This window comes from Salvelinus alpinus, chromosome 1 (genome assembly GCF_045679555.1).
Source record: "Salvelinus alpinus chromosome 1, SLU_Salpinus.1, whole genome shotgun sequence".
Classification (NCBI taxonomy): Eukaryota; Metazoa; Chordata; class Actinopteri; order Salmoniformes; family Salmonidae; genus Salvelinus; species Salvelinus alpinus.
The window spans coordinates 96,189,639-96,216,524 of NC_092086.1; the positions used below are offsets into that span (position 1 = coordinate 96,189,639).

The following is a 26,886-nucleotide window of genomic DNA, read 5'->3' on the forward strand; positions in this document are numbered from 1 at the left end:
TGTGTAATGTGCGGTAGCCTATCATAGGCTATGTATTGGTAAAAATAAATAATAGATAATGGCACAATCCTTTGGGCTTTTTGGGCTTGGGCTCATAAAATGCCTTTAATGTAGGGATTATAAAATAAATATATTTATTGTATGGCTCATCAGGCTCAAGTAGTATCAGACTTGATTTTACAAGCTGATCAAAGCTCTAATCAAATTCAGACATATGCTTTAGAATGACACTTCCGGTCATGAATACCACTGGTTTAGGGCCAAAGTGGGATGGGGTGCAATTTCAGTTTTTCCCATGTCCCTTTTTTTTGGGCAAAATGTGCAATCCGCACTCCGACCTGCGAAAGGCAGCAATACGCAACAAAGCTTCGAGTCTGCCGGAAAGCCACACGAAGAAGATATATTTACCACTGATATAAAGGTGGGAGGAAAACTAAAGAGAGGAAAATACAATTCAGGGTAAGTTATGTAAGGAATTGCCCGTTTGATACCTGGCTCTGGCCAGGTATCAGTTACCAGGTCATTTAAGTTATTTACACACGGGTGTGTTTATAATGGGATAATAATGGTGTTACGAGTCAACTAGCTAGCTAGCAAACATTAGCTAGCTAGCTTGCCAACTCGATTCATTTTGACGGCATATAAGCTATGACACACAATCTAATGTTAGTTATAAAGCTAGATAGATAGACGTGTGCCACACGTGATTAGATATAAATAGTGATAGCCTAGAAAACTAACGTTAGCTGGCTACATTCCAAGAAACTGTATTTTCTTCTGTAGAGCTTGCTAGATGTGCTGTCCTCTGTCCCTCATTTTTATTGCATAGTAGCATCTAGCTAATATGCAGTGGGCCCTTACCTAACTAGCATACAGTTTGTGTTGCCTGTAGCCTTGGATTCCTGGTGGGAGGAGCTGAAATCTCTGCATAACAATCGTTGCCAGTAGCTAGCTAGCGGTTGGCAACCATATGCCTGCTATATTTTTGTAATCAGATGAGATCTATCTAATGCAGACCATTTAAACACTGATAAATGGACTCAGTCTCCATACATTTGTGTATGTTGTGGTAAACAAACACCTGTAGGCCTACCTCTGTGTGATTTCCTGTTTATGTTTCCCCACATACCAAAAAGTGGCTCTCAGCTCTCTGCTATGTCTTTGGAGAAGACCTCCGATCTGGCCAATGAGAACACATGTCTGCCGTCCTCACTGACCCTTGACCTCCGCTCCCCACATAGTGCTCTGCTTGATTCTGACCTGAGCAAGAAGGCCAAAGGCACCACCTCCACCAAGAAGCGCCACAATTATGCCACATCTACTCCTCTGGATCTGCTGAATGGCACCAAGGGCGGCAATGACATCGATGAGGATGAGTGCAGTCAGCAGCGAGAGGAGGAGAGGGTCCGGAACCAGGAGAACGAGCAGGGCCAGCACAGCACAGGGACCAATGCCAAGTGGCTCAAGGAGGATCAGAATCAACTGCGCAAGGTGGCAGAGAGGCAGCAGGACCAGAATAGAAATTCTGACCAAGATCTGAATCACAACGAGAGCCCAGAAGGAAACCCCAACCAGAACTCTTTAGTGGTGGACCAGCAGGTGGAGGTCAGTGAGCAGAATCACTCTTCTAAGACCCTGAGGTCCCTGTGCTCTGACCTGAATGAGCCTCTGCTGATCGAAACCTCAGAAGCCCCTCATGGGAAAGAGGAAGATGAGGAAGAGCCTCTACTTCTTCCAAGTGGTGGAGAGAGGGACACAGACTCGTCTGAGGCGCAAAGTAGCAGCGAGTCTCGGCGAGATGACAGTAGAGAAGTCAAGGAAACCTGCCTGCTGTTTCAGGGCAGAAATGCAGCACCCAGTGATGAGGACTCCAGCTGTATGTCACTGTCTCAGGGCAGCACAGCCAACAGCACGCCGGATGGTGACCCAGGTAAGAGGGGCAACAAAATATCTTAACAATGGATGGGCTTTGAGTGCAGGGTTGTGTATAAGACTTGTGCTTTGCTTTTGCCGTAAACAGGGATTGTGATACAATCAAATTGTTTTCCGGGTTTGAGCATTTATTGTCATCTCTTATTTCCTAGTTATCTCTTTACATTTATCTCACTTGTTCCTCCTCGTTGTATAGAATCTTACTGGGATCGCAGTGCGTTTGAGACTGACACAGACCTGCCTGCGGGGTGGATGCGGGTCAGAGACGAGTCCGGTACCTACTACTGGCACATCCCCACAGGCACCACCCAGTGGGAGCCCCCCTCTCCCCTAGAGGAGGGAGAAGCCCCAGAGAGACCCTCCAGTACCTCCCCTGTCATCACACCCAGTGAGGAGCCACAGGTGAGAGCTAGAGGGCAGAGAGAGTTTAGTTTATTATGATCCACATTAGCTACTGCACGTGCAGCAGCTACTCTTACTGGTGTCCACATAAAATGTACAAATACATGACAAAGTACAGTTATAAGATATTACATTTCAAATAAATAAATTAAAAGCTTTGCTAGGTCTTTCTTTGCTGCATCTGACTATATTACCGGAAAGTAATCAAGATGGGACAAGACCAGAGCCTGAACAAATAGTACAGTTGATCTTTGTGTCAAAAACGCAGATTATCTTTTTATAGCAGACATACCTCTCGTCATCTTCACAGCAACTTTGTCATTATAACTTGACCATGATAACTGACCATCCAATGTTACTACTAGGAGTTCAGCTTTCTCAACTTGTTCAATGGCCACACCCTTTATGCACATCTCCAGTTGAGGTTTAGGTCTTAGAGAATGTTTTGAACCAAATACAATGCTTTTAGATGTATTTAAGACCAGTTTATTGTTAATTACCTGTTCTGACACTAACTGTAACTCCTTCCTAAGAGTCTCAGTGAACTCACTGGCTGTAGGTGCTGATGTGCAGAGTGTGTGCAATCATCAGCATACATACTCATTTTAAGTTCTTGGAAGACAAGTGGCAAATCATTTGTAAAAATAGAGGTACTGTATATACAGTGGGGCAAAAAAGTATTTAGTCAGTCACCAATTGTGCAAGTTCTCCCACTTTAAAAGATGAGAGAGGCCTGTAATTTTCATCATAGGTACACTTCAACTATAACAGACAAAATGAGAAAAAAAAATCCAGAAAATCACATTGTAGGATTTTTTTATGAATTTGTTTGCAAATTATGGTGGAAAATAAGTATTTGGTCAATAACAAAAGTTTATCTCAATACTTTGTTATATACCCTTTGTTGGCAATGACAGAGGTCAAACGTTTTCTGTAAGTCTTCACAAGGTTTTCACACACTGTTGCTGGTATTTTGGCCCATTCCTCCATGCAGATCTCCTCTAGAGCAGTGATGTTTTGGGGCTGTTGCTGGGCAACACGGACTTTCAACTCTCTCCAAAGATTTTCTATGGGGTTGAGATCTGGAGACTGGCTAGGCCACTCCAGGACCTTGAAATGCTTCTTACGAAGCCACTCCTTCGTTGCCCAGGTGGTGTGTTTGGGATCATTGTCATCCTGAAAGACCCAGCCACGTTTCATCTTCAATGCCCTTGCTGATGGAAGGAGGTTTTCACTCAAAATCTCACGATACATGGCCCCATTCATTCTTTCCTTTACACGGATCAGTCGTCCTGGTCCCTTTGCAGAAAAACAGCCCCAAAGCATGATGTTTCCACCCCCATGCTTCACAGTAGGTATGGTGTTCTTTGGATGCAACTCAGCATTCTTTGTCCTCCAAACACGACGAGTTGAGTTTTTACCAAAAAGTTATATTTTGGTTTCATCTGACCATATGACATTCTCCCAATCTTCTTATGGATTATCCAAATGCTCTCTAGCAAACTTCAGACGGGCCTGGACATGTACTGGCTTAAGCAGGGGGACACGTCTGGCACTGCAGGATTTGAGTCCCTGGCGGCGTAGTGTGTTACTGATGGTAGGCTTTGTTACTTTGGTCCCAGCTCTCTGCAGGTCATTCACTAGGTCCCCCCGTGTGGTTCTGGGATTTTTGCTCACCGTTCTTGTGATCATTTTGACCCCACGGGGTGAGATCTTGCGTGGGGCCCCAGATCGAGGGAGATTATCAGTGGTCTTGTATGTCTTCCATTTCCTAATAATTGCTCCCACAGTTGATTTCTTCAAACCAAGCTGCTTACCTATTGCAGATTCAGTCTTCCCAGCCTGGTGCAGGTCTACAATTTTGTTTCTGGTGTCCTTTGACAGCTCTTTGGTCTTGGCCATAGTGGAGTTTGGAGTGTGACTGTTTGAGGTTGTGGACAGGTGTCTTTTATACTGATAACAAGTTCAAACAGGTGCCATTAATACAGGTAACGAGTGGAGGACAGAGGAGCCTCTTAAAGAAGAAGTTACAGGTCTGTGAGAGCCAGAAATCTTGCTTGTTTGTAGGTGATCAAATACTTATTTTCCACCATAATTTGCAAATAAATTCATAAAAAATCCTACAATGTGATTTTCTGGATTTTTTTTTCTCATTTTGTCTGTCATAGTTGAAGTGTACCTATGATGAAAATTACAGGCCTCTCTCATCTTTTTAAGTGTTAGAACTTGCACAATTGGTGGCTGACTAAATACTTTTTTGCCCCACTGTATCTAATGTTAGAGAAGTTTCCATTGAAGAATATTCTATTGGATAAGTAACTCTCCAACCATGTGATGGCAGGGGACGTAAAGCCGTAACAAGTTCGTTTTTTTCAATAAGAAATTATAACATCAAAGGCTGCACTGAAATCTAACAATACATCTCCAAATAGGGCTTTTGCGGTGACCGTATTACCACCGCACCGGCAGTCATGAGTCATGACCGCAATAAAATTCCACGTGACCATTGAGTCACGGTAATCTCCTTTTATGCACTCTGGACATGCGTTGGTAGTACCCAACTCGCTAACAACCATTAGGTCGCTAATGGCCTGGTACTCGGCGATCTATTGTCCCTCTAACCACTCTGACATCAGTGTAAATACAATTGAAAATCACATCAAACACTATCACTATTACTATCAAAACAGTATCATGCTTTTAAAACTCACCGCACAGTTATTGATCAATTTGAAAAAAGTTCAACAACAGGTTGAAACAGTGGAAAACATGGTTGTTGTAGATGTTGTTTCAAAGCTTAACACAACGAAATGTACAGTGCTTTCTAAGGCAAAGATTCATTTGGCTTAGTTAGCCTACAATTAGAGTGAATTTGAGGATAAGGATAAAAAATATATATTTTCATAATTAATAGGCTGACAATACCTTAACTACAGAATATCTCACTACTATGTGTTTCCATCTTCTCTCTATCCTTCATTCTTTTCTCGAGCTGCAAAGAGAGGGGCTGACAACAGAAATATGTTTAGTTGTGAAAACGATGTTCCTGAACAGATTTCACTTGGTTTCCCAAATTAAGCACTGGGTAGCTGCAGGAACAGGGTTGGAGAGCCCATGGCATACAAAGTTTGGGGTTGATGGCATACAAAGTTTGGGGTTGATGGCATACAAAGTTTGGGGTTGATGGCATACAAAGTTTGGGGTTGATGGCATACAAAGTTTGGGGTTGATGGCATACAAAGTTTGGGGTTGATGGCATACAAAGTTTGGGGTTGATGGCATACAAACAGGGGTTGATGGCATACAAACAGGGGTTGATGGCATACAAACAGGGGTTGATGGAGTGAAATAACCGGAGGAGCCTATCCGGAATGATTAAAAAATGAACCGCCTGGAAAGGTGCCCCTGTTCCTTCCCACTTGATAATGGGCCATTCTAAATCTAAACTGATTTGACTTAATAGTAAAGACAAGATTACATTGAGAATAGTCTGATGGGTGAAAATATGATCACTTGAGGAGAGAACGGTGTGTGCAGCCTGAAGCAAGGAACAGAGCGCAAGCTTTTTGTTGTTGTTGTTGAGACTTTCTCAAATCATCAATAGCCTATAGTCAAATCATGCAGCCCATATGTTTTTATTTCTAAGGTTTGTACCATTCACAACTAAAGTTGCCAAATAACTCTAAATCTAACAAATACAGTTGAAGTTGGAAGTTTACATACACCTTAGCCAAATACATTTAAACTCCGTTTTTCACAATTCCTGACATTTAAAACTAGTAAAAATTCCCTGTCTTAGGTCAGTTAGGATCATCACTTTATTTTAAGAATGTGAAATGTCAGAATAATAGTAGAGTGATTTATTTCAGATTTTAGTTAGGTCATTTTGCAGGGCTCTGGCAGTGCACCTCCTTGCACAAAGGCGGAGGTAGCGGTACTGCTGCTGGGTTGTTGCCCTCCTACGGCCTCCTCCACGTCTCCTGATGTACTGGCCTGTCTCCTGGTAGCGCCTCCATGCTCTGGACACTACGCTGACAGACACAGCAAACCTTTTTGCCACAGCTCGCATTGATGTGCCATCCTGGATGAACTGCACTACCTGAGCCACTTGTGTGGGTTGTAGACTCCGTCTCATGCTACCACTAGAGTGAGAGCACCGCCAGCATTCAAAAGTGACCAAAACATCAGCCAGGAAGCATAGGAACTAAGAAGTGGTCTGTGGTCACCACCTGCAGAATCACTCCTTTTTTGGGGGTGTCTTGCTAATTGCCTATAATTTCCACCTTTTGTCTATTCCATTTGCACAACAGCATGTGAAATGTATTGTCAATCAGTGTTGCTTCCTAAGTGGACAGTTTGATTTCATAGAAGTGTGATTGACTTGGAGTTACATTGTGTTGTTTAAGTGTTCCCTTTATTTTTTTGAGCAGTGTACATCCACAGGTACACCTCCAATTGACTCAAATTATGTCAATTAGCCTATCAGAACCTTCTAATGCCATGACATCATTTTCTGGAATTTTCCAAGCTGTTTAAAGTTACGGTCAACTTAGTGTATGTAAGCGTCTGACCCACTGGAATTGTGATACAGTGAAATAATCTGTCTGTAAACAATTGTTGGAAAAATGACTTGTGTCATGCACAAAGTAGATGTCCTAACCGACTTGCCAAATCTATAGTTTGTTAACAAGAAATTTGTGGAGTGGTTGGAAAAACAAGTTTTAATGACTCCAACCTAAGTGTATGTAAACTTCCGACTTCAAATGTAGGACCGGTTTGAAATGATCACTTTTGCGTTCAACATAGCCACTTCGCTCCGGAATGGGAAAAATATTTTTTATATATTTTTTCAGCTAAGTTCAATTTTATTCTTCTTACTATAAAGTCATATAATATAAAATTATGGCACAGGACTTATAAGAATATCTTGTCTGCTAAATGGACAAGCCTGTGGCATGGCACATAGCCATGTAATATACAGTAGGCCAACTCATATTCTGCTCTTCTGAAATACATTTTCTTCATATCGTTGTTTATTTAGACCTGCCTAAAATAAATAATGGATTTTTTCTGATGGTGTATATTAAATTGATTTTATTAAACTTTTTTTATTAGATTCAATGGCGCACATCTGTGGCTTGAATACAGCTTGGAGGCCTGGAGATGTTAAACGTGTTTATTTGAATTAACTGTCAGTTACCGTGAGACCGGCAGTCTTTTGCATGACAATAACCGGCTGATAAAATGTAATGACCGCCACAGCCCTCGCTCCAACTACAGTATCTGATTATACATTTATTTTAGCCAATCATCAGTCATCTCAGTCAGTGCATTACAAGTTGAGTGCCCTTTCCTATTTGCATGCTTGTTCTTTTGAAAAATATCATATATTTTTTGTTCAAACACAATTTTCTCCATCAGTTTTCGAAGAACAGGCAGCAAACTGATTGGGCGGCTGTTAGACCAGCAAAGGGTGCTTTACTATTTTTAGGCAGTGGAATTACTTTAGCTTCCTTCCATGTCTGTGGACACTAGGTTTTGGCCTGCCTGTGTCAATTAGAGCCACACAGTCATTGTATTTCCATTTAAGCTCCCACTGCTAGTGCTAACGGATTTAGTTTCCTACTTCTAATTGGTCCTTGTCTCTATTTTGTATTTTCAGTTGACGTGGAGTAGTCTCACCCAGTCCCGCCCCAACAGGTTTAATGACGAGGAGTTCTGGAAGGTAAGTGCCAAATGTACTTGAAACAAACCTAACATCAATGCAGTTTGCAAACCTTCATTCAGAGATTTTCAATGTTTAGATATCAACTGCTTATTAATTTTTATCTCAAATGTGGAAATGTGACTTCTTACTGTTGTTGGTATGTCTTCAGGAGGAAGATGCAATGGCTGATCAGACCCTGAAGGATTTTGAAGGAGCCACATTGCGTTATGCGTCTATCAATCTCAGGTGAGCCCCCCCCCCCCCCTTTCAGGTACAGTGTATTATCATTATATGCTTATATTGTCTGATTCCTTTCACATCCAGCTGTTCACAGTCTGAAGGAAAGGAGAAGATGAACTCACTCATCAATGACCTGGACGCTAAGGTATGTGCTCTCACTCAGACAAATAGATATAACCAATCATTCCACTCCCATCCCACATACACTTTTTTCTCTTTTAACACTCAACATGCTCTTAATCACTCTTTCCCTCTCCTCGTGTCTCTCAAAAGGTTTTTGCGGTGCGGTCTCTGGGCTGGGTGGAGATATCAGAGGAGGAGATGGCTCCAGGGAAGAGCAGCGTGGCTGTCAACAACTGCATCAGACAGCTCTCTTACCACAAACACAACCTGCACGACACGGCTGGGATCTGGGGAGAGGTCAGAGAATGGCTTGTGTGTGGGAATATTACCTGGATAGTGTTGGTAGAACAATGTTAAGAGGAATGTTCTGTAATGTGTTTTCACACAGGGAAAAGACATGCTCCTTGTTCTGGAGAATGAGACCTTGAACCTGATTGATCCTTTGGGCCAGACTCTGCTGCACACCCAGCCTATCGTCAGCATCCGAGTGTGGGGAGTGGGCCGGGACAACGGCAGGTCAGTCCCCTGCTACTCTAACTACACTTCACAAAACCAAAACGCAACTTGTAAAGTGTTGGTCCCAAGTTTCATGAGCTGAAAATAAAGATCCTAAACAGTTTCCATACGCACAAAAAGCTTATTTCGCTCAAACTTTGTGCGCAAATTTGTTTACATCCCTGTTAGTGAGCATTTTTCCTTTGCCAAATTAATACCTGACAGATGTGGCATATCAACAAGCTGATTAAACAGTATGGCCGTTACACAGGTGCACCTTGTGCTGGGGTTGTCCAGTTTTGTCACACGACACAATGTCACAGATGTCAAGTTTTGAGGGAGCGTGCAGTGAATGTCCACCAGAGTTGTTGCCAGAGAATTGAATGTTCATTTCTATACCATAAGCCGCCTCTAATGTTGTTTTTAGAGTACGCCCAACCAGCCTCACAACCGCAGACCATGTGTATGGCGTTGTGTGGGAGAGTGGTTTGCTGATGTTAACGTTGTGAACAGAGAACCCCACCACCACGGGGCAATGTTATGGGCAGTCATAAGCTATGGACCACGAACACAATTGCATTTTAACGATGGCAATTTGAGATCACAGAGAAACCGTGATGAGATCCTGAATCCCATTGTCGTGCCATTCATCCGCCGCCATCATCTCATGTTTCAGCATGATAATGCACGGCCCCATGTCGCAAGGATCTGTACACAATTCCTGGAAGCTGAAAATGTCCCAGTTCTTCCACCATTGAACATGTTTGGTATGTTCTGGATCAACGTGTACAACAGTGTGTTCCAGTTCCCGCCAATATCCAGCAACCTCGCGCAGCCATTGAAGAGGAGTAGGACAACATTTCACAGGCCACAATCAACAGCCTGATTAACTCTATGAGAAGATGTGTCGTGCTGCATGTGGCAAATGGTGGTCACACCAGATATTGACAGGTTTGCTGATCCGCGCCCCTACCTTTTTTTTTAAGGTTTCTGTGACCATCAGATGCATATCTGTATTTCCAGTCATGTGAAAGCCATAGACTAGGGCCTAATTTATTTATTTTAATTGACTAATTTCCTCATATGAAGTGTAACTCAGTGCAATCTTTAAAGATGTTGCGTTTATATTTTCAGTATACATTTCTGTATATTTTCTTCATATTTGAATACTAGAAAAATGTGTGCCAGTTTGCTATAGACAATGTTTCTTATTTTGGTTTTATTTGTCTGGCTTTTGTTGCCTTATTTTGTGAACCCTGCTTTTTCTGTTGAATTGATTGATTTGGGGTTTTCTCTCTAACCGGCTGCACTTGGGCACACAGGGAGAGGTATTGTCATTGTCGTATCTACCATCTTCCGTCATGTCACGTAGAATAGATCATAGTTGTGGTTGTCATAGTTAGCATATTGATTCCACACCCCTATCCCATAATGTTCAATGTTTCTCAATCACACCCATGACTTTCTGATCAGTTTCTATAGACGAGAATGTTTGCTTAGCTATTAATAATAGTGTGACAACACTAAGTGTTCTCAGTCCTAATTGTTAGTACATTTGTTCATTGTTGTATTTGTGAAAGCTTACGCTATTAGGTTGCTAGTTCTCTTGAAAAAATCCTGATATTATCAAAATGTATTGATTTCAGCATTGTCCATTTCATCTGCCTCAATTGTCATGATCAGCCTTTATAACGGCCTCTCAAGAGACGCCTCCTTGTTTGTGTTAACTTTAGGGACTTTGCCTACGTGGCGAGAGACAAACTGACTCATGTTCTGAAGTGCCATGTGTTCAGGTGTGACACACCTGCTAAGAACATTGCCACGAGCATGCATGACATCTGCTCTAAGGTAAGCCCATCTGCTTTGGTGCACTGCACCATACTCAGGCCTCCACATTGAACCTGAATGAAATCTCCCTTTTTTTCACATAACGTCGGGACTGTGGTTCAGGGGTTGTTTGTGTCTTTATATTTTGACATGTTGAATCGGTTCTTTCCTGTCATTCCTTTTCTGTAGATAATGGCCCAGAGGAAATCATCCAAGTCCTCTCTGAACAGACTCAACATAGACCCCTCTAAACTGGTGGACATTCCTTTCCAGGGTAAAACACTGCCACTTGATGTATGACTTAGGTTTGGTGGTATACCGGTGTGTTTGTGAGTTAGTCCCTAGTCACTTGGTGTTTGTTTACAAGCACAGAATAACGAGAGACTGGAGCCATGTGAGTCACTCACTGTTGTGCAGCATGCGCCATGTGATCTAATTACAGTATGGAATTCACAACTAAATGTTTGCCAGCTAGATATCTTATAACAATTAAGTTTACTGTCTAAAATGTGTTAAATGCTCTGCAGTTGTGCATTTGTTCTGCTAATTTAGTAGCTAGTTAGCCGTCTAGCTAAGTGGTTAGCTTCTTCCAGAATCAAGCATTTGCTTGGTAACAGCAGAAAATCTCTTCCTAGATCAAGTGCCTAATATTTGTTTTGTACGTGCAAGAAAACTGTGAGTAGCATTTTGAGTTAGTTGTATACTTGTATAGTATAGGTCAGATGCTATAAAATGTTTGCTTTGCGCTCGTTAGCATTTAGTTAGCATTCTGTATGGGATTTTACATATACTTGTTACTCTGTAATCTGAAGGTTAGCAATGCTATCAGTGGGGTTTGAAAACAGCGTCCCTTGTGTTCAGTGCCGGTATTACCAAATATCCTGGTATGGTACAAGGTCGGTATGACAATCTGGATACTTCCCGAGCCTAGTATGACTATATACTTACTGTATAATCTAAATCCAAATGTATTTATGGGCAACTTCAGGTCCTTTGTATGGTTTTAGCAGGATGTCACAGTGGTTTTCTGTCTCTCTCCTCTCCCTACAGAATTCCCTGCACCAAAGAATGAGCTAGTCCAGTCCTTCCAGGTACGTTACCTGGGTAACGTGCCGGTGGCTAAACCCGTAGGTAAGGAACGCTTTGGTAAGGAATGCTTTTTCTTCTCTTTCTTAGAGTTGTGATGGTGTGTATTGAATTACATTTCAGGTAAACTTGTGTATGTTTCTCAGTCACTGCCTGTATTTAACCTTCCACTTGTCCTCCCATATGTTGGTACTGTAATTAAATGAATACTGACTTTCAACTAAGTTGGGATTCACTTAATGCAATGCACTCAATATACATTGACTTATTGAATGTCTCAAAGTATTGCATCTGTTCTACTGATTTCTTCTACAGGTTGTGATACTGATGTCTTATTGTGTGACGTCTCGACTGCTATGAGCTATCCTCTTGTTAGGGATATTGAGCTATTAACTAACACTTGGTTTTCTGTGAAGTATGAACTAACACAATTCCTGTAATTCCTTCCTTTTTCCTGAAATTCTCAGGTATTGAGTGTACTCAGATGTGCAGCTAACCTGAGTGGTATGTCCTATCCAGGTATGGACCTAGTCAATGTAGCCCTCAACACAGCAATCAATTCCAAAGAGAAGGAAGAGTGGACGCCAGTTACTGTGAACGTGGCTTCAGCCACACTTACAATAGTCACAGCTGAGGTGAGCACACACACAGATAGTCACACACAAATGTACACGCACAATCTCAAAAATGTATTTTTAATGTCTTTCCAATTTGAAGCTCTGAGATTGTTTAAATTGCTGTGGGAATAGTCTGACCCAAGGTGTTCTGTTGTGTTCACTGCAGACAGAGGAGGTTCTTTCTGAGTGCCGGGTGCGGTTCCTGTCCTTCATGGGCGTGGGGAAGGACGTCCACACCTTTGCCTTCATCATGGCCGAGGGCCCCGGGGACTTCATCTGCCACATGTTCTGGTGTGAGCCCAACGCTGCCAGCCTTAGTGAGGCTGTGCAGGCCGCCTGCATGGTGAGTGCAACGTTTCTGTCAGCCAACAATTGATGGTTTTTGGCCAATACAAATGAATACAAGCAGACAAATAAAAACTTTGTCGGACACATTGTCCAGCAGAAAATATCCTTATACAAATAAATATCCTTTATGAAGTACATTGGCTATGCACAGAGGTTGTCTTTCAGTCACATCTTCTCTCTACTCCGCCTGTCTGTGATGAGCTCACACTGTCGCTAGCAAACTTTCAACATTGTATCAACTGGTGCTGCCCCGCAAAGCTACCCATGTCAGTGAGTTCGTGACAGCTCTATGCACACAGGGGAGAAGGGTTCTGCTATTTTATGTTTTGCTAGACATCCCTGTAAGAGAATGTACAGAAATGTCATACGAGTCCAGCATGGAGTATTTAGATGAAGTCATTTTGCTTCCTTCTCATGCTAGTCTAATGCTTGGTTGTGTTGTTCGCTTAAAAATGCCAAAAACAGGGCAAATTAAGTTATCTAACTAGCTATGGTACCAAGGATGGAAGCACAGATAAGTGGACAAATAAATTGACACTGAAACAGAGGATATTGATAAGCCAGATGGACAGAGAGATGTGCAAGGAGCCAACATTCACTTGGTAATTCCTCCTTGCATAATTATTGTTGTCACTTCCGTAGAAACATTAGGTGAGTGGTTCTTCTAAATGGGAGGAGTTTGCAGGGATTGGACTGTTTTACTATGCGCCAATATTAAACATACACAGCCTTGTTGCACCAAATATTTTGAGTCCAAGTTTAATTTTCTATTCAGGTGCTTTGGTGCTTATATTGTGTGACTTTTGACAGCTGCGCTACCAGAAGTGTCTGGATGCCAGGCCCCCCAGTACCAGCTCCTGCCTGCCAGGCCCACCGGCCGACTCCGTGGCACGTCGTGTGGGCTCCAGTGTCAAGAAGGGGGTTCAGAGCCTGCTGGGCAGCTTCAAGAGGTCTGGGTCCCAGACGCCCTGAGAGGTGCCAACCAACTAACCCACTCCAGTCCAGGCCCAGCCCACCATGCCAACCATGGCTCTCCTCACTCCTCCATTCCCTCTCTCTCCCCCCACCCTGAGGTGTTATGGTATAACCTGCTTCCCTCTCAACACCTGTCATCTCTTTTAGATGTGATGTCAGAGCCGTGGGCAGTGTGGGCTGCCGGTGTGGTTGGGGTACCAGTGAGCCTAGCACTGCTCACAGCTGCTCCACGCTTTTCACTTCCTTCACGTCATCCTTGGTTGGACAAGTAGGCCATGTTTTCCTTCCATTGTTTATTTAATCTGTGAGTTATTAAGAGGAAACTGCTGGACTCATGGACAGTGGTTTGAATGACAGCAATAGTTGGTTAAACTTGGTCTAGTTTGCAAAGTACCAACACTAATTATGCTTAGGAAAACAGTACTGTTCTGTAACATTGTGTCTGCTATTTGTTTTGCAGAACAAATATATTATTTGTGAAGATAGAAATGGAAGATGTGCAATTGAATTGTGAATGTTGAACTCATGCCATTTGCTTGTGGAACTATCATGTTGGTTTTCATTTCAAAGTAGATTTGAAAGAAATGATTGAGAAATAAAATGGCATGAGAAGTCTGTATAAAATGCATCATGGTGAATGTCAGTGGTGGAAGAACTAAGACTTGCTAGCTACGAATATAATATTCGGCAAATAAAATGCTAATCGTTTGGGTCATTAAAATCTATACTTTGTACAGTACATTTGTTAATGCCTAAATAGCTTAGCATCCCCTCTTCCATCTGATGGAGCTGGTAAATCAGCAAGTGCATTATCTTTATTTTATAGCTATATTTTTATTTGTATGTGTATTGCAAATTGCACTAAAAAGTGTAGTTCAGCTCCTCAAATCTGAAATGGAGATGGCATACTTTTAGAGCATGGCTCAAGTTTTAATGAAACCTCAAATCTCAAAGAAAGCTTTGGCTATCTCTTACTGCACTCCAGCTGTATACCAAGTGGAGGGTACTGTATGTTGGAGTCAAGGAATATATCATCTTTGTGATGCCAAAGCTAGAAGAATCATGTGTTTTTATGCTGTTCCTCTTCAGATCTATTGTGTGGAAATCGACCTGAAGCTGATTTTACCATCATTTTGTTATGTTCAGATAACCAAAAAAAATTCAATCTGTTTAACGACATTTTTCTTTCGTGTATGTTTTTACACAAACGTGTCAAGTGTTATACGTTGTTCCCTCTACTCCATTCTCTATGCATGTTTAGTGTATGTTTTTTGTTACGTCTAAGCAGAGTGACAGAGCTACTGTTCGCTACCGAGGTGTCCCTGCACACTAACATCTGCCAACTTTTGTCTCTTAACCAATTGGGTGTAAGGGCAGATGGAACGTTAGTATTGTTGCGATAGACCTGACACTGACAAATAAAATTGTATTTGTCACATGTGCCGAATACAACAGTGAAATGTTTACTTACAAGCCCTTAACCAACAATACAGTTCAAATTACACCAAAGTCTGTCATTACCACACACTGTTCATTTAACACCGACATTTTTTACATTTACGTTTCTGAAATGTATGACCTCCCTCGGGTGGGCTTTCAAATAGTCTTGTTCATGAGCAGTGTGTCTTACAAGACTATAGGAGAGCTAAGAAGCCGGACACATTCAGTCTTCAGAAGGCATTTTGTTATGCAGAGATTGCAATACGGAAAGTATTGCTTACCCACAGACAGTGTTTGTCTGTGAAAGAGACTGACTTAGACTATGTGTTGGAGTTTCTTCCTGGCGGTGTGTGTAAGTCTTACGAACACTTCACTGCATATGAACACGATATCTTTAAAATACTCTATCCCATAGTTGACTGACTAGATTTTCCCCTTTTTTTGAATGCAGTTGGTTCAAAATAAGTTATATTTTTTATGAAATTATATTTTTCTAAGTGTGTATAATATACTGTATCTGTGAGGTAGACATGCCTTTTTTAGCCTCGGTTCTTACCACTGTGGTCACTGGTGCAGCAGTGTTTCCAAATCTGTATCAGTAGACTATAATTATCCTCCTTCGCATTATAGAACCACAGTTCTCCTTCCTCTCTCTGATCTGTTTTGGACAGCCATTTGACCAGACAATAATGGATTTGGCTAATGCCTTGCTTCAGCTGCTCTGTCACTAAGTATTGACTCATAAAAACAAGTGTATGTACAATTTAGTTTTTTGGTTTTACACATTCAGAATTAATTTAAAACAAAATGTTTTTAACTGAATTTGTGTCTGTGTAATTTCCTTTGCTCCTATAATTGTTACTCCTTACTATACACACTATGTACTCCACTACTTACTATAAGTGTCAGACATTGGTTGCCTTATACAAACAGAGCTTCCTGGTGTTCTATTTGATTTTGAATGCACACTGTGTAATGTTGTACCATGCTTTGCTTCTGGAGGCCTCAAGAATACTTTCAAGAAATGTTGTGTGTTGTGGCTATAGATATGACTACATGAATTCAAATGTTTTTCCTCCCATTTCAATAGTGACTGTCACTACACATCTCATCCACTTAATTCTCACCTGTTTATTTTCAGTTTTGCTGAGAAACCTGTTTTCACCCATATATATTCACTACAATGTAGATGTCAACCTATGGGAGCACATTGCATGGCTGACCCATAAATGGTATATAAGGACTGACCCCAGACTCAGAACAGGGGAGCTCAGAGGTCTTCAGTGTGTTTCAGCTCTGTAAGGACAACTATAGGACACGATAGGAAGTCTTGAGTATACGTTTAACGTACCCATTGGATTGTCTATTTATATGCCTTGTTGTGTACGTTTCAGATATTTAGGTTGCTTTGGTGACATTAAATTATAAATATTTGTCTAATTAAGGATTAGTCTTGGCAATAAAAAAAAGTCATATGCTTTTCTTTAATTTAAGATTAATATTATTGAATGATTACATGTTAAGGATGAGAAACAGACTTTGATCCAAATCAACTGCAACACTAATATGATAGGGATGTGATCATGTCCTCTGTCATAAGCCATGGAAAATATATGTACATTCTCTTGACAAACCTGAACTTTTGTCTGCCTTTTGTTTGTTTTGCATGATGTGTTCAAAGAGTATTAAGAAAACCTTGAAGCGATAGCTTTTGTTCATACTATATGTGAGCCACGTGAGAGTATGTGAGCATTTAATGTTTTGTTTCCTTTAATATCCACTGATGACTGTAATGCAAGAAAAAAGGGTTCGTTTTTTATTATATCTAAAGAATGTAAATTAGATGTTATGTACAGTGGGTCTTAACTTAAAATTACTTAAAAATCATACAATGTGATTTTCTGGATTTTTGTTTTACATTCCGTCTCTCACAGTTGAAGTGTACCTATGATTAAAAAATTACAGACCTCTACATGCTTTGTAAGTAGGAAAACCTGCAAAATCGGCAGTTTATCAAATACTTGTTCTCCCCACTGTATATGAGTACCAGTCAAAAGTTTGGACACCCTACTTATTCAAGGGATTTTATTTTTACTATTTTCTACAAGACATCAAAACTATGAAATAAATGATAGTCCCACTAAGTGCAACCCAGATGGGATGGCGTTTCGCAGCAGAATGCTGGTTAAGTGTGTTTTGAATTCTAAATAAGTCACAGACCGTGTCACCAGCAAATCACCATCACACCACCTGCTTTATGGTGGGAACCACACATGCGGAGTTCACCTACTCTGCGTCGCATAAAGACAGCGGTTGGAACCAAAAATCTCAAATTTGGACTCATCAGCCCAAAGGACAGATTTCCACTGGTCTAATGTCCATTGCTCATGTTTCTTGGCCCAAGCAAGTCTCTTCTTATTGATGTCCTTGAGTAGTGGTTTCTTTGCATCAATTTGACCATGAAAGCCTGTTTCATGAAAGTCCATGAAAGTCTCCTCTGAACAGTTTATGTTGAGATGTGTTTGTTACTTGAACTCTGTGAAGCATTTATTTGGGCTACAATCTGAGGTGCAGTTAACTCTAATGAACTCGTCCTCTGCAGCAGAGGTAACTCTGGGTCTTTCTTTCCTGTGACGGTCCTCATGAGAGCCAGTTTCATCATAGCGCTTGATGGTTTTTGCGACTGCACTTGAAGAAACTTTAAAAGTTTTTGAAGTGTTCTGTATTGACTGACCTTCATGTCTTAAAGTAATGATGGACTGTCGTTTCTCTTTGCTTATTTGCGCTTTTCTTGCCAATAATATGGAGTTGGTCTTTTACCAAATAGGGCTACCTTCTGTATACCAACCCTACCTTGTCACAACACAACTGATTGTCTCAAATGGCATTAAGAAGGAAATAAATTCCACAAATTAACTTTTAATGAGGCTCACCTGTTAATTTAAATGCATTCCAGGTGACTACCTCATGAAGCTGGTTGAGTGAATGCCAAGAGTGAGCAAAGCTGTCAAGGCAAAGGGTGGCTACTTTGAAGAATCTCAAATATAAAATATATTTTGATTTGTTTAACACTTTTTTGGTTAATACATGATTCCATATGTGTTATTTCATAGTTTTGATGTCTTCACTATTATTCAACAATGTAGAAAATAGTAAAAATAAAAACCTTGAATGAGTAGGTGTGTCCAGACTTTTGACTGGTACTTTACATGTATATTAAAATCAACTGTCACAGGACAAAATAAAAAGTGGAGCTGTTGCGTTGTGGGCCGTTGTCTGCTGAATAGCACTGTGAGTACCTGGGTACATCACCTCATTCAGGATGCACTCCAAGCATGGTTTAAAAACAAACAAAAATCGGATTACTTGTAGAAGACCAGATGCATACATAGTTTGCAAAGAATGACTTGGAATGTTTTTTTCATCATCAATGTGAGTGCCTCTGTTCAAGAGACTGAAGAATATTGGGAATTCTCCTCATGCTCCTGGTTGTCACAGTTTACAGCTGAAACAAAAAAAACTAACATGAATATTTATGAGGCTGTGTCAATAAAACAAAGTCAACACCATCTACAATTATTTCAACATTTTATTTCCTCCTCTCCACGCTGCTGTTAATAATCTAAATGAGTTACGCACCGGAGGGGTAAATATAATCACATGTAAATATGCTGTGTTCCAGTTGACAGTCAGTGGATTACCATTTCCATAGCCTCTTCTCCCTGTATTTGCTTTCTTCTCGTTTTTCTAATTGTCCTAGCAGTGCTTCTGTTGATTTTCAGTATGCAGCCTCCTCAGTCCAAACTCCTCTGTTGTCTCACAGACCTTTATGTCGGTCATCATAGGGCATTACTTTTAGATGTACACTGCCTTCAGAAAGGGTTCACACCCCTTGACTTTTTCCAAATTTTTTGTTACAGCCTGAATTTTAAATGGATTAAATTTAGATTTTTTTGTCACTGGCCTATACACAATACACCATAATGTCAAAGTGCAATTATGTTTTTTGAAATGTTTACAAATTCATTAAAATGAAAAGCTGAAATATCTTTGAGTCAAGTTTTCATCCCCTTTGTTATGGAAAAAATGTGTGCAATAATAGTGATTTTTGAATTTTTTGAATTTTGAATGACTACCTGATCTCTGTACCCAAGACATACAATTTTCTGTAAGGTCCCTCAATTGAGCAGTGGATTTCAAACACAGATTCAACCACAAAGACCAGGGAGGTTTTCCAATGCCTTTCAAAGAAGGGCACCTATTGGTAGATGGGTAAAAATAGAAAAAAATAACACATTGAATATCCCTTTGAGCATGGTGAAGTTATTAATTACACTTTGGATAGTGCATCAATACACCCAGTCACTACAAAGATACAGGCGTCCTTCGTAACTCAGTTGCTGGAGAGGAAGGAAACTGCTCAGGGATTTCACCGGGAGGCTTTATAACAGTTAGACTTTAATGGCTGTGACAGGAGAAAACTGAAGATGGCTCAACAACAATGGAGTTACTCTACAATACTAACTTCATTGACAGAGTGAAAAAGAAGCCTGTACAGAATAAGAAATATTCCAAATATGCATCCTGTTTGCAACAAGGCAATACTGCAAAAAATGTGGCAAAGCAATTCACTTTTTGTCCTGAATACAAAGTGTTATGTCTGCTATAGATTAAATAATTGATGATATACTCCATAGGGTGGTGAAAGTGAATGGTGAGATTAATACTCCTTCCCAATAAATACCGAGGGTCTTATTCTGGTGACATGATGATCGATGCTTGACTGCAGTTTGACAAATACAAATATTCTCGCTATTCCTAATAATCTCATCATGAAGACTAGCCTAACTGCACTGTATCTGTTGTTGGCTAGAGCGCATGTGCCAAGGCCAGGGTACGCACACTTGCTATTTAACACAACAGTTTCTGGAACAAAACTATCGTTTTTTTTGTGTGCGCTACGTCATCCCGCACTGACTTTTACCCTCAAGTCTGTTTGGTAGAAACAAATCAAATAACATTTTATTGATTCGCATACACATATTTAGCAGATGTTATTGCGGGTGTAGCGAAATGCTTATGTTCCTATTTCCAACAGTGCAGTAGTATCTAACAATTCACAACAATAAACACAAATCTAAAAGTAAAATAATGGAATTAAGAAATATATAAATATTAGGACAAGCAATGTCGGAGTGGAATTGACTAAAATACTGTAGAATAGAATACAGTACAGACATATGAAATGAGTAAAACAGTATGTAAACATTATTAAAGTGACTAGTGTTCCATTATTAAAGTGACCAGTGATTCCATGTCTGTAGGGAAGCAGCCACTAAGGTGCAGGTTTGAGTAACTGGGTGGTAGTCGGCTAGTGACGGCCTTGAGATAGAAGCTGTTTTTCAGTCTTTTGGTCCCAGCTTTGATGCACCTGTACTGACCTCGCCTTCTGGATGATAGCGGGGTAAACAGGCCGTGGCTCGGTTGGTTGGTGTCCTTGATGATCTTTTCGGCCTTCCTGTGCTGTAGGTGGAGGGCAGGCAGTGTGCCCCCGGTGATGCTTTGGGCAGACCGCACCACCCTCTGGAGAGCCCTGCGGATGCGGGCGGTGCAGTTGCCGTACCAGGCGGTGATACAGCCCGACAGAATGCTCTCAATTGTGCATCTGTAAAAGTTTGTGAGGGTCTTAGGGGCCAAGCTAAATCAGCTCCTTCATTTTGTTGAGGGAGAGGTTATTTTCCTGGCACCACTCCGCCAGGGCCCTCACCTCCTCCTTGTAGGAGGTTCTCGTCATTGTGTGTAATCAGGCCTATTATGGTTGTGTTGTCTGCAAACTTGATGATTGAGTTGCAGCCGTGTGTGGCCACGCAGTCATGGGTGAGCAGGGAGTACAGGGAGTACAGGAGGGGGCTGAGAACGCACTCTTGTAGGGCCGCTGTGTTGAGGATCAGTGAAGTGGAGCTTTTGTTTCCTACCTTCACCACTTGGGGGCGGCCCGTCAGGAAGTCCAGGACCCAGTTGCATAGGATGGGGTTCAGACCCAGGGCCCTGAGCTTGATGATGAGCTTGGAGGGTACTATGGTGTTGAAGGCAAGGCTGTAGTCAATGATCAGCATTCTTACATAGGTATTCCTCAGCATCGTCTGTGGATCTATTGGTGCGGGAAGCAAATTGTAGTGGGTCTAGGGTGTCAGGTAAGGTGGAGGGGATATGGTTCATAACTAGCCTCTCAAAGCACTTTATGATGACAGAAGTGATAGTCATTTAGTTCAGTTACCTTTGCTTTCTTGTGTACAGGAACAATGGGATGCGCATGCTCTGAGGCCGCAGCTAGAGATGCCGTCTGGGCTGGAAGCTTTGAGAGGGTTAACACGCTTAAATGTCTTACTCACGTCAGCCACGGAGATTGAGAGCCCACAGTACTTGGGAACAGGCCGCGTCAATGGCACTGTGTTATCCTCAAAGCAGGCGAAGAAGGTGTTTGGTTGTCTGGGACCAAGACGTCGGAGTCCGCGACGTGGCTGGTTTTCCCTATGTTATCCGTGATTGTCTGTAGACCCTGCCACATACGTCTCGTATCTTTGCCGTTGAACTGCACTCCACTTTGTCTCTGCACAGCCACGTCGCGGACACCGACTGTTTGATTGCCTTACGGAGGGAATAACTACACTGTATTCAACCATATTCCCAGTCACCTTGCCATGGTTAAATGTGGGGGTTCGTGCTTTCAGTTTAGCACGAAAGCTGCCATCTATCCATGGTTTTTGGTTTAGGTAGGTTTTAAAAGTCACAATGGGAACAACATCCTCAATTCACTTCCTGATAAACTCAGTCACCGTGTTCGTGTATACATCGATGTTATTATCCAAGGCTACCCAGAACATATCACAGTCCGCGTGATCAAAACAATCTTGAAGCATGCATTCCGATTGGTCAGACCAGCGTTGAATACCTTAACACGGGTACTTCCTGTTTGAATTTCTGCCTATAGGAATGGAGGAGCAAAATGGGGTCCACTGATGGAAAACTTAGCATATTTTCTTTATGTGGATTTTTAAATATTTGCATGAAAATATATCGCAAATTGGATGGAAACCTAGCTATAGACTGACCAGGTGAATCCAGGTGAAAGCTATGATCCCTTATAGATGTCACCTGTTAAATCCACTTCAGTCAGTGTAGTTGAAGGGTAGGAGACAGGTTAAATAAGGATTTTTAAGCCTTGAGACGATTGAGACATGGATTGTGTATGTGTGCCATTCAGAGAGTGAATGGGCAAGACAAGATTTAAGTGTTGATCAGGGTATTGTAGTAGGTACCAGGTGCACCGGTTTGAGTGTCAAGAACTGCAACACTGCTGGGTTTTTCATGCTTAACAGTTTCCTGTGTGTATCAAGAATGATCCACCAGCCAAATGACATCCAGCCAAATTGACACAACTGTGTGAAACATTGGAGTCAACGTGGGCCAGCATCCCTGTGGAACTCTTTTGACACCTTGTAGTCCATGCCCCAATCTAATTGAGATTGTTCTGAGGGCAAAAGGGAGTGCAACTCAATATTAGGGAGGTGTTCATAATGTTTGCACACTCAGTGTACAATGGAGTGCTTACCAAGAAGATAGTGAATGAGTGGCCGAGTTACAGTTTTGACTTAAATCTATCTGAAAATCTATGGCAGGACCTGAAAATGGTTGCCTAGCAATGACAACAACTAATTTGATAGAGTTTGAAGAATTTTGAAAATAATAATGGGCAAGTGTTTTTTACAATACAGGTATGGAAAGCTCTTAGAGACTTACCCAGAAAGACTCACAGCTGTAATCACTGCCAAAGGTGCTTCTACAAAGTATTGATTTAGGGGTGTGAATACTTAAGTAAATTATATATTTCTGTATTTAATTTTCAATACATTTGCAAAAAATTCGACAAATATTTTTACACTGTCTTTCTGGGTAAGTCTCTAAGAGCTTTCCATACCTGTATTGTAAAAAACACTTGTGTGTAGATGGATGAGAAAAAAACAATATTTAATCAATTTTTAATTTATCAAGAAAATATGGAATAAGTCAAGCAGTATGAAAACTTTCTGAAGGCACTGTAGCTGATAGGCCTACAGATTCCCTGGGAGGAATTGGGAAACAAGCTCTGTTTTGATACTCTGCCAATCATGATTTGATATTATTCATCTTCCTAAGATGCTAATCACATCATTAATTATTTCCATAATTGTCTCCTCTATTTGGAGTCTTGTTAGAACGAGGAATAAGAAGTCTGTGTCTCCAAGGGGATGTGGTGTTTGTAAAGTGTCCCTACTGTACATTCTCCTCTACATGAATGAGAATAGATGGAATAGTCTGAGTGAGAAGGACCATAGAGGAAGGATCCACATTCACAAAGTACTGTATCTCTATTCAAACTGCACCACATGCCAGCCCAGCACAAACGAGAAATTAAAAGTCTTATAAATGTTACTCAGAGTTAAAATGACTTGCAATCAAAACAGTTAGATTATCTTGTAATTATTCCATGAGGGTTTATTACAGGCATGCGTGAAATATGTTATCAAGCGAGTCTAGATTGATTTTCACCAAATGAAGGTCATTAATGTGTGCTAATTTAATTTTGTGGGTTGACATGAAATGTTAATTATGCAAATGGTTTCATAAAATGTCTTAGTTCAGGGAATTGCACACTCTCTGACCTTTCAAGTATCTTCCCAGTCCAGGAATTTTCTCCTTATGCTTCCTATTTCTGAAATTCACTTCTTCCACAATTCTGATTTCCAACAGAATAGTTTCCTTCCATTAATCACAAAATTCACCAAAGGGAATTGCAAGCGGTTTATGCTGCTGTTGAGCTGTGCACATGCTGATGTTATTAATCTTGGGGGTGTCTAAACAGCAAATACACATGTTGATGTTAGTTTCTGTCAGAGCACAGCAGGGAAACATCCCGAGGTAGTCTTTTAAATAGGATATGCTCTCACAGAGACTGTCACAGCAGCACAATGAAAAGACTTAGCCATGTACAGGGCTGCCTGATTACATTTTTAAATGAATGACAAAACAGAAATGTATGCTTCTTTATTTTCACTTTAGCTGCCACTTGCCTCAAAGCCGATGTTGCAACGGTGTGCTATTCATACACCCAGGCTCTCAGAATCACCACGGTGGAATAATGCATGAATAATAATTTCCTCATTTCACCTCCACCATTGAGAGAATGACAGTTGCCAGATACTTCTAATATCTTTATGCAAAACATCTGTCTGTTGTTTAAGAAGCACTTTGTTCCAAGACAATATATTCCCTCCATCCTTTTCTAACCTGTCCTTTTTCCTCCAGCATACAGTATACCTGCCAAAAGCCTTTGATTACCCTGGTGAGCCCTGCCATGGCTGTGATGATGCTGAAGCTGGTGAGTGAATTTTTTATATATTTTTTGTCCTTGGGTTAATGGTGATGGGGAGAGGGGGATGTGAGGCAGGGGCAAGCTAGCCTTAATCCACAGCACTGGCTCCAGAGGGAGTCTGCTAGCCTGTTAGGGGGTTTCCATGGGCAGTAATCTCTGGGAATGACATGAGATGACACATCCAAGGTGCTTCTAAACACTTACTTTCTTGATCATCTCTCCTTTTTTACCCAGCTACCTTCTTTTTTTTCTCAATTTCTGCCTTGTGTTTTCTCCTTGAATTTGACGCCTTGGAGCAATGGATGACACACAGAGAACATAGAGTGTACTGTAACTGTTGTTTGTATTTATCTTGGTGTGGCATGCCTGAGTGTGTGTGGTTCTGGCAGCAGTGAGATATGGCCCCCAGCTCTCTGCTGTGAAGCAGTCACTCCTAGGGGATGCCTCTAATTGCATATAAATGTGTGAGTTTAATAAAATGTTGAGGATCACCTAATGATGATTTATTGTCAAAACCGGAGGATGCTGCCTGCCTATAAGAGCCAGGGGGAATAGAGGCCCATCGCACAGCCAAGAGAAGAAATCTAGTAAACATGAACCCACAACGATAGTCTGTTTTCAGCTCGCAGTCGAAGCACAGAGATACAACATTCATGGTACTGAATACAGGACATTTTGTTCACGCCTGGATAAGGAACCTGTAATTTACCATGTAACAAGTTACATTTCTGTTGCCTATGTCACAGAATGAATGCGTATAGACTAAGGAATTACGTTCCTTAAAATACTGTATTGCGGTGAAATTGTAAGTCTTTAAAATCACTATAGACTATCAAAGACATATTTGTTTTTGACCCTCCACCATGCAGTCCTACTCTCCTTGTATTACCTTTGGTTCAGATGTTTATGCTCATAGACTCATTAGACTTAAATGATCTCCTACTTGATGATTAAAGATTTAATGGTGCTTCATTAATCACCTTTTTAGCTGCTGGCAGTGAGCTTTCTGTTAGACACACACACACACACACACACACAGACACACAGACACACAGACACACAGACACACAGACACACAACCACACACACAGACACAGACACACACACACACACACACACACACACACACACACACACACACACACACACACACACACACACACACACACACACACACACACACACACACACACACACACACACACACACACACACACACAAACTGAACACTATAGAGAGGGGAGAGCTGAAGGAGATAATTTTTAAAAATGTATGACAACTGAAGGAGCTTTGACTGATAGAGGAGTGTGGGCACACCATATCTCACCTGCACGGCATCATCAGCTCAGATTCAGGACCAATCTATCCACATGAGTGATGGTTCTGTTGAAATAGAACGGGGTGATTTGGAGTTCACCTGTGTCCTCACCTTCAACCCTTAAAGCACTCAATTCCACACACACTTTCACAGTTCCTCAATTTACAGAAATGCTCATTCTATTCTGTTTTTGCTGGCATGAAATATCCACAATTTTAAATCCTTTTGGACTTGGTATAGGCAAGACTAGAGATCAGATGGCATGTGTGGAAAGAGTTCTACATGTAGCAATACCAAATACAGCTTTAAACTCTCATGAAAGGAACAACTCTTGTACTTGCTCCACTATTGTAGTTTAGAACAATGATACGTTGTACCGTGATTTAAAATAATAAAATAAAAAAATATACTTAACCTTTATTTAACCAGGTAGGCCAGTTGAGAACAAGTTCTCATTTACAACTGCGACCTGGCCAAGATATATCAAAGCAGTGCGACAAAAACAACAACACAGTTACACATAAACAAACGTACAGTCAATAACACCAAATAAAAGAAAAATTGAAAAATCTATGCACAATGTGTGCAAATTTAGAAGAGTAGGGAGGAAGGCAATAAATAGGCACTAGAGGCAAAAATAATTACAATTTACAATTAATACTGGAGTGATTGATGTGCAGATGATGTTGTGCAAGTAGAGATAATGGGGTGTAAAAGAGAAAGAGGATAAGTAATAATATGGGGATGAGGTAGTCGGGTGTGCTATTTACAGATTGGCTGTGTACAGGTACAGTGATCGGTAAGCTGCTCTGACAGCTGATGCTTAAAGTTAGAGGGGGAGAAATAAGACTCCAGTTTCAGAGATTCTTGCAATTTGGTCCAGTCATTGGCAGCAGAGAACTGGAAGGAAAGGCGGCTAAAGGAAGTGTTGGCTTTGGGGATGACCTAGCAAAGACTTATAGAT

At 41.2% G+C, this 26,886-nt stretch overlaps 1 protein-coding gene across 2 annotated transcripts; it reads left to right on the forward strand.

Moving 5' to 3' along the window:
• The first annotated feature begins 337 nt into the window (after positions 1–337).
• LOC139535471 (amyloid beta precursor protein binding family B member 1-like) lies at positions 338–19,239 on the forward strand. Of its 2 annotated transcripts, none has more exons than XM_071334894.1 (14): positions 338–459; positions 1,137–1,930; positions 2,129–2,334; positions 7,997–8,059; positions 8,211–8,287; positions 8,366–8,426; positions 8,555–8,701; positions 8,793–8,920; positions 10,633–10,747; positions 10,916–11,000; positions 11,777–11,857; positions 12,332–12,447; positions 12,596–12,772; positions 13,588–19,239. In XM_071334894.1, the coding sequence occupies exons 2-14, from the start codon at positions 1,156–1,158 to the stop codon at positions 13,747–13,749; spliced, it is 2,193 nt and encodes a 730-aa protein (XP_071190995.1). In that variant the 5' UTR covers positions 338–459; positions 1,137–1,155; the 3' UTR covers positions 13,750–19,239. The 2 variants fall into 2 exon arrangements, with proteins under 2 accessions (XP_071190995.1, XP_071191006.1); XM_071334905.1 differs by having other exon boundaries at positions 353–459; positions 11,777–11,872.
• Positions 19,240–26,886: the final 7,647 nt, after the last annotated feature.

Bases quoted from the DNA above. Each gene is read 5' to 3' on its own strand.
- LOC139535471 (XM_071334905.1), top strand. From the start codon at position 1,156: ATGTCTTTGGAGAAGACCTCCGATCTGGCCAATGAGAACACATGTCTG. The intron at 1,931-2,128 runs GTAAGAGGGGCA...CTCGTTGTATAG, and splicing joins CACGCCGGATGGTGACCCAG to AATCTTACTGGGATCGCAGT. The intron at 8,702-8,792 runs GTCAGAGAATGG...GTTTTCACACAG, and splicing joins CGGCTGGGATCTGGGGAGAG to GGAAAAGACATGCTCCTTGT.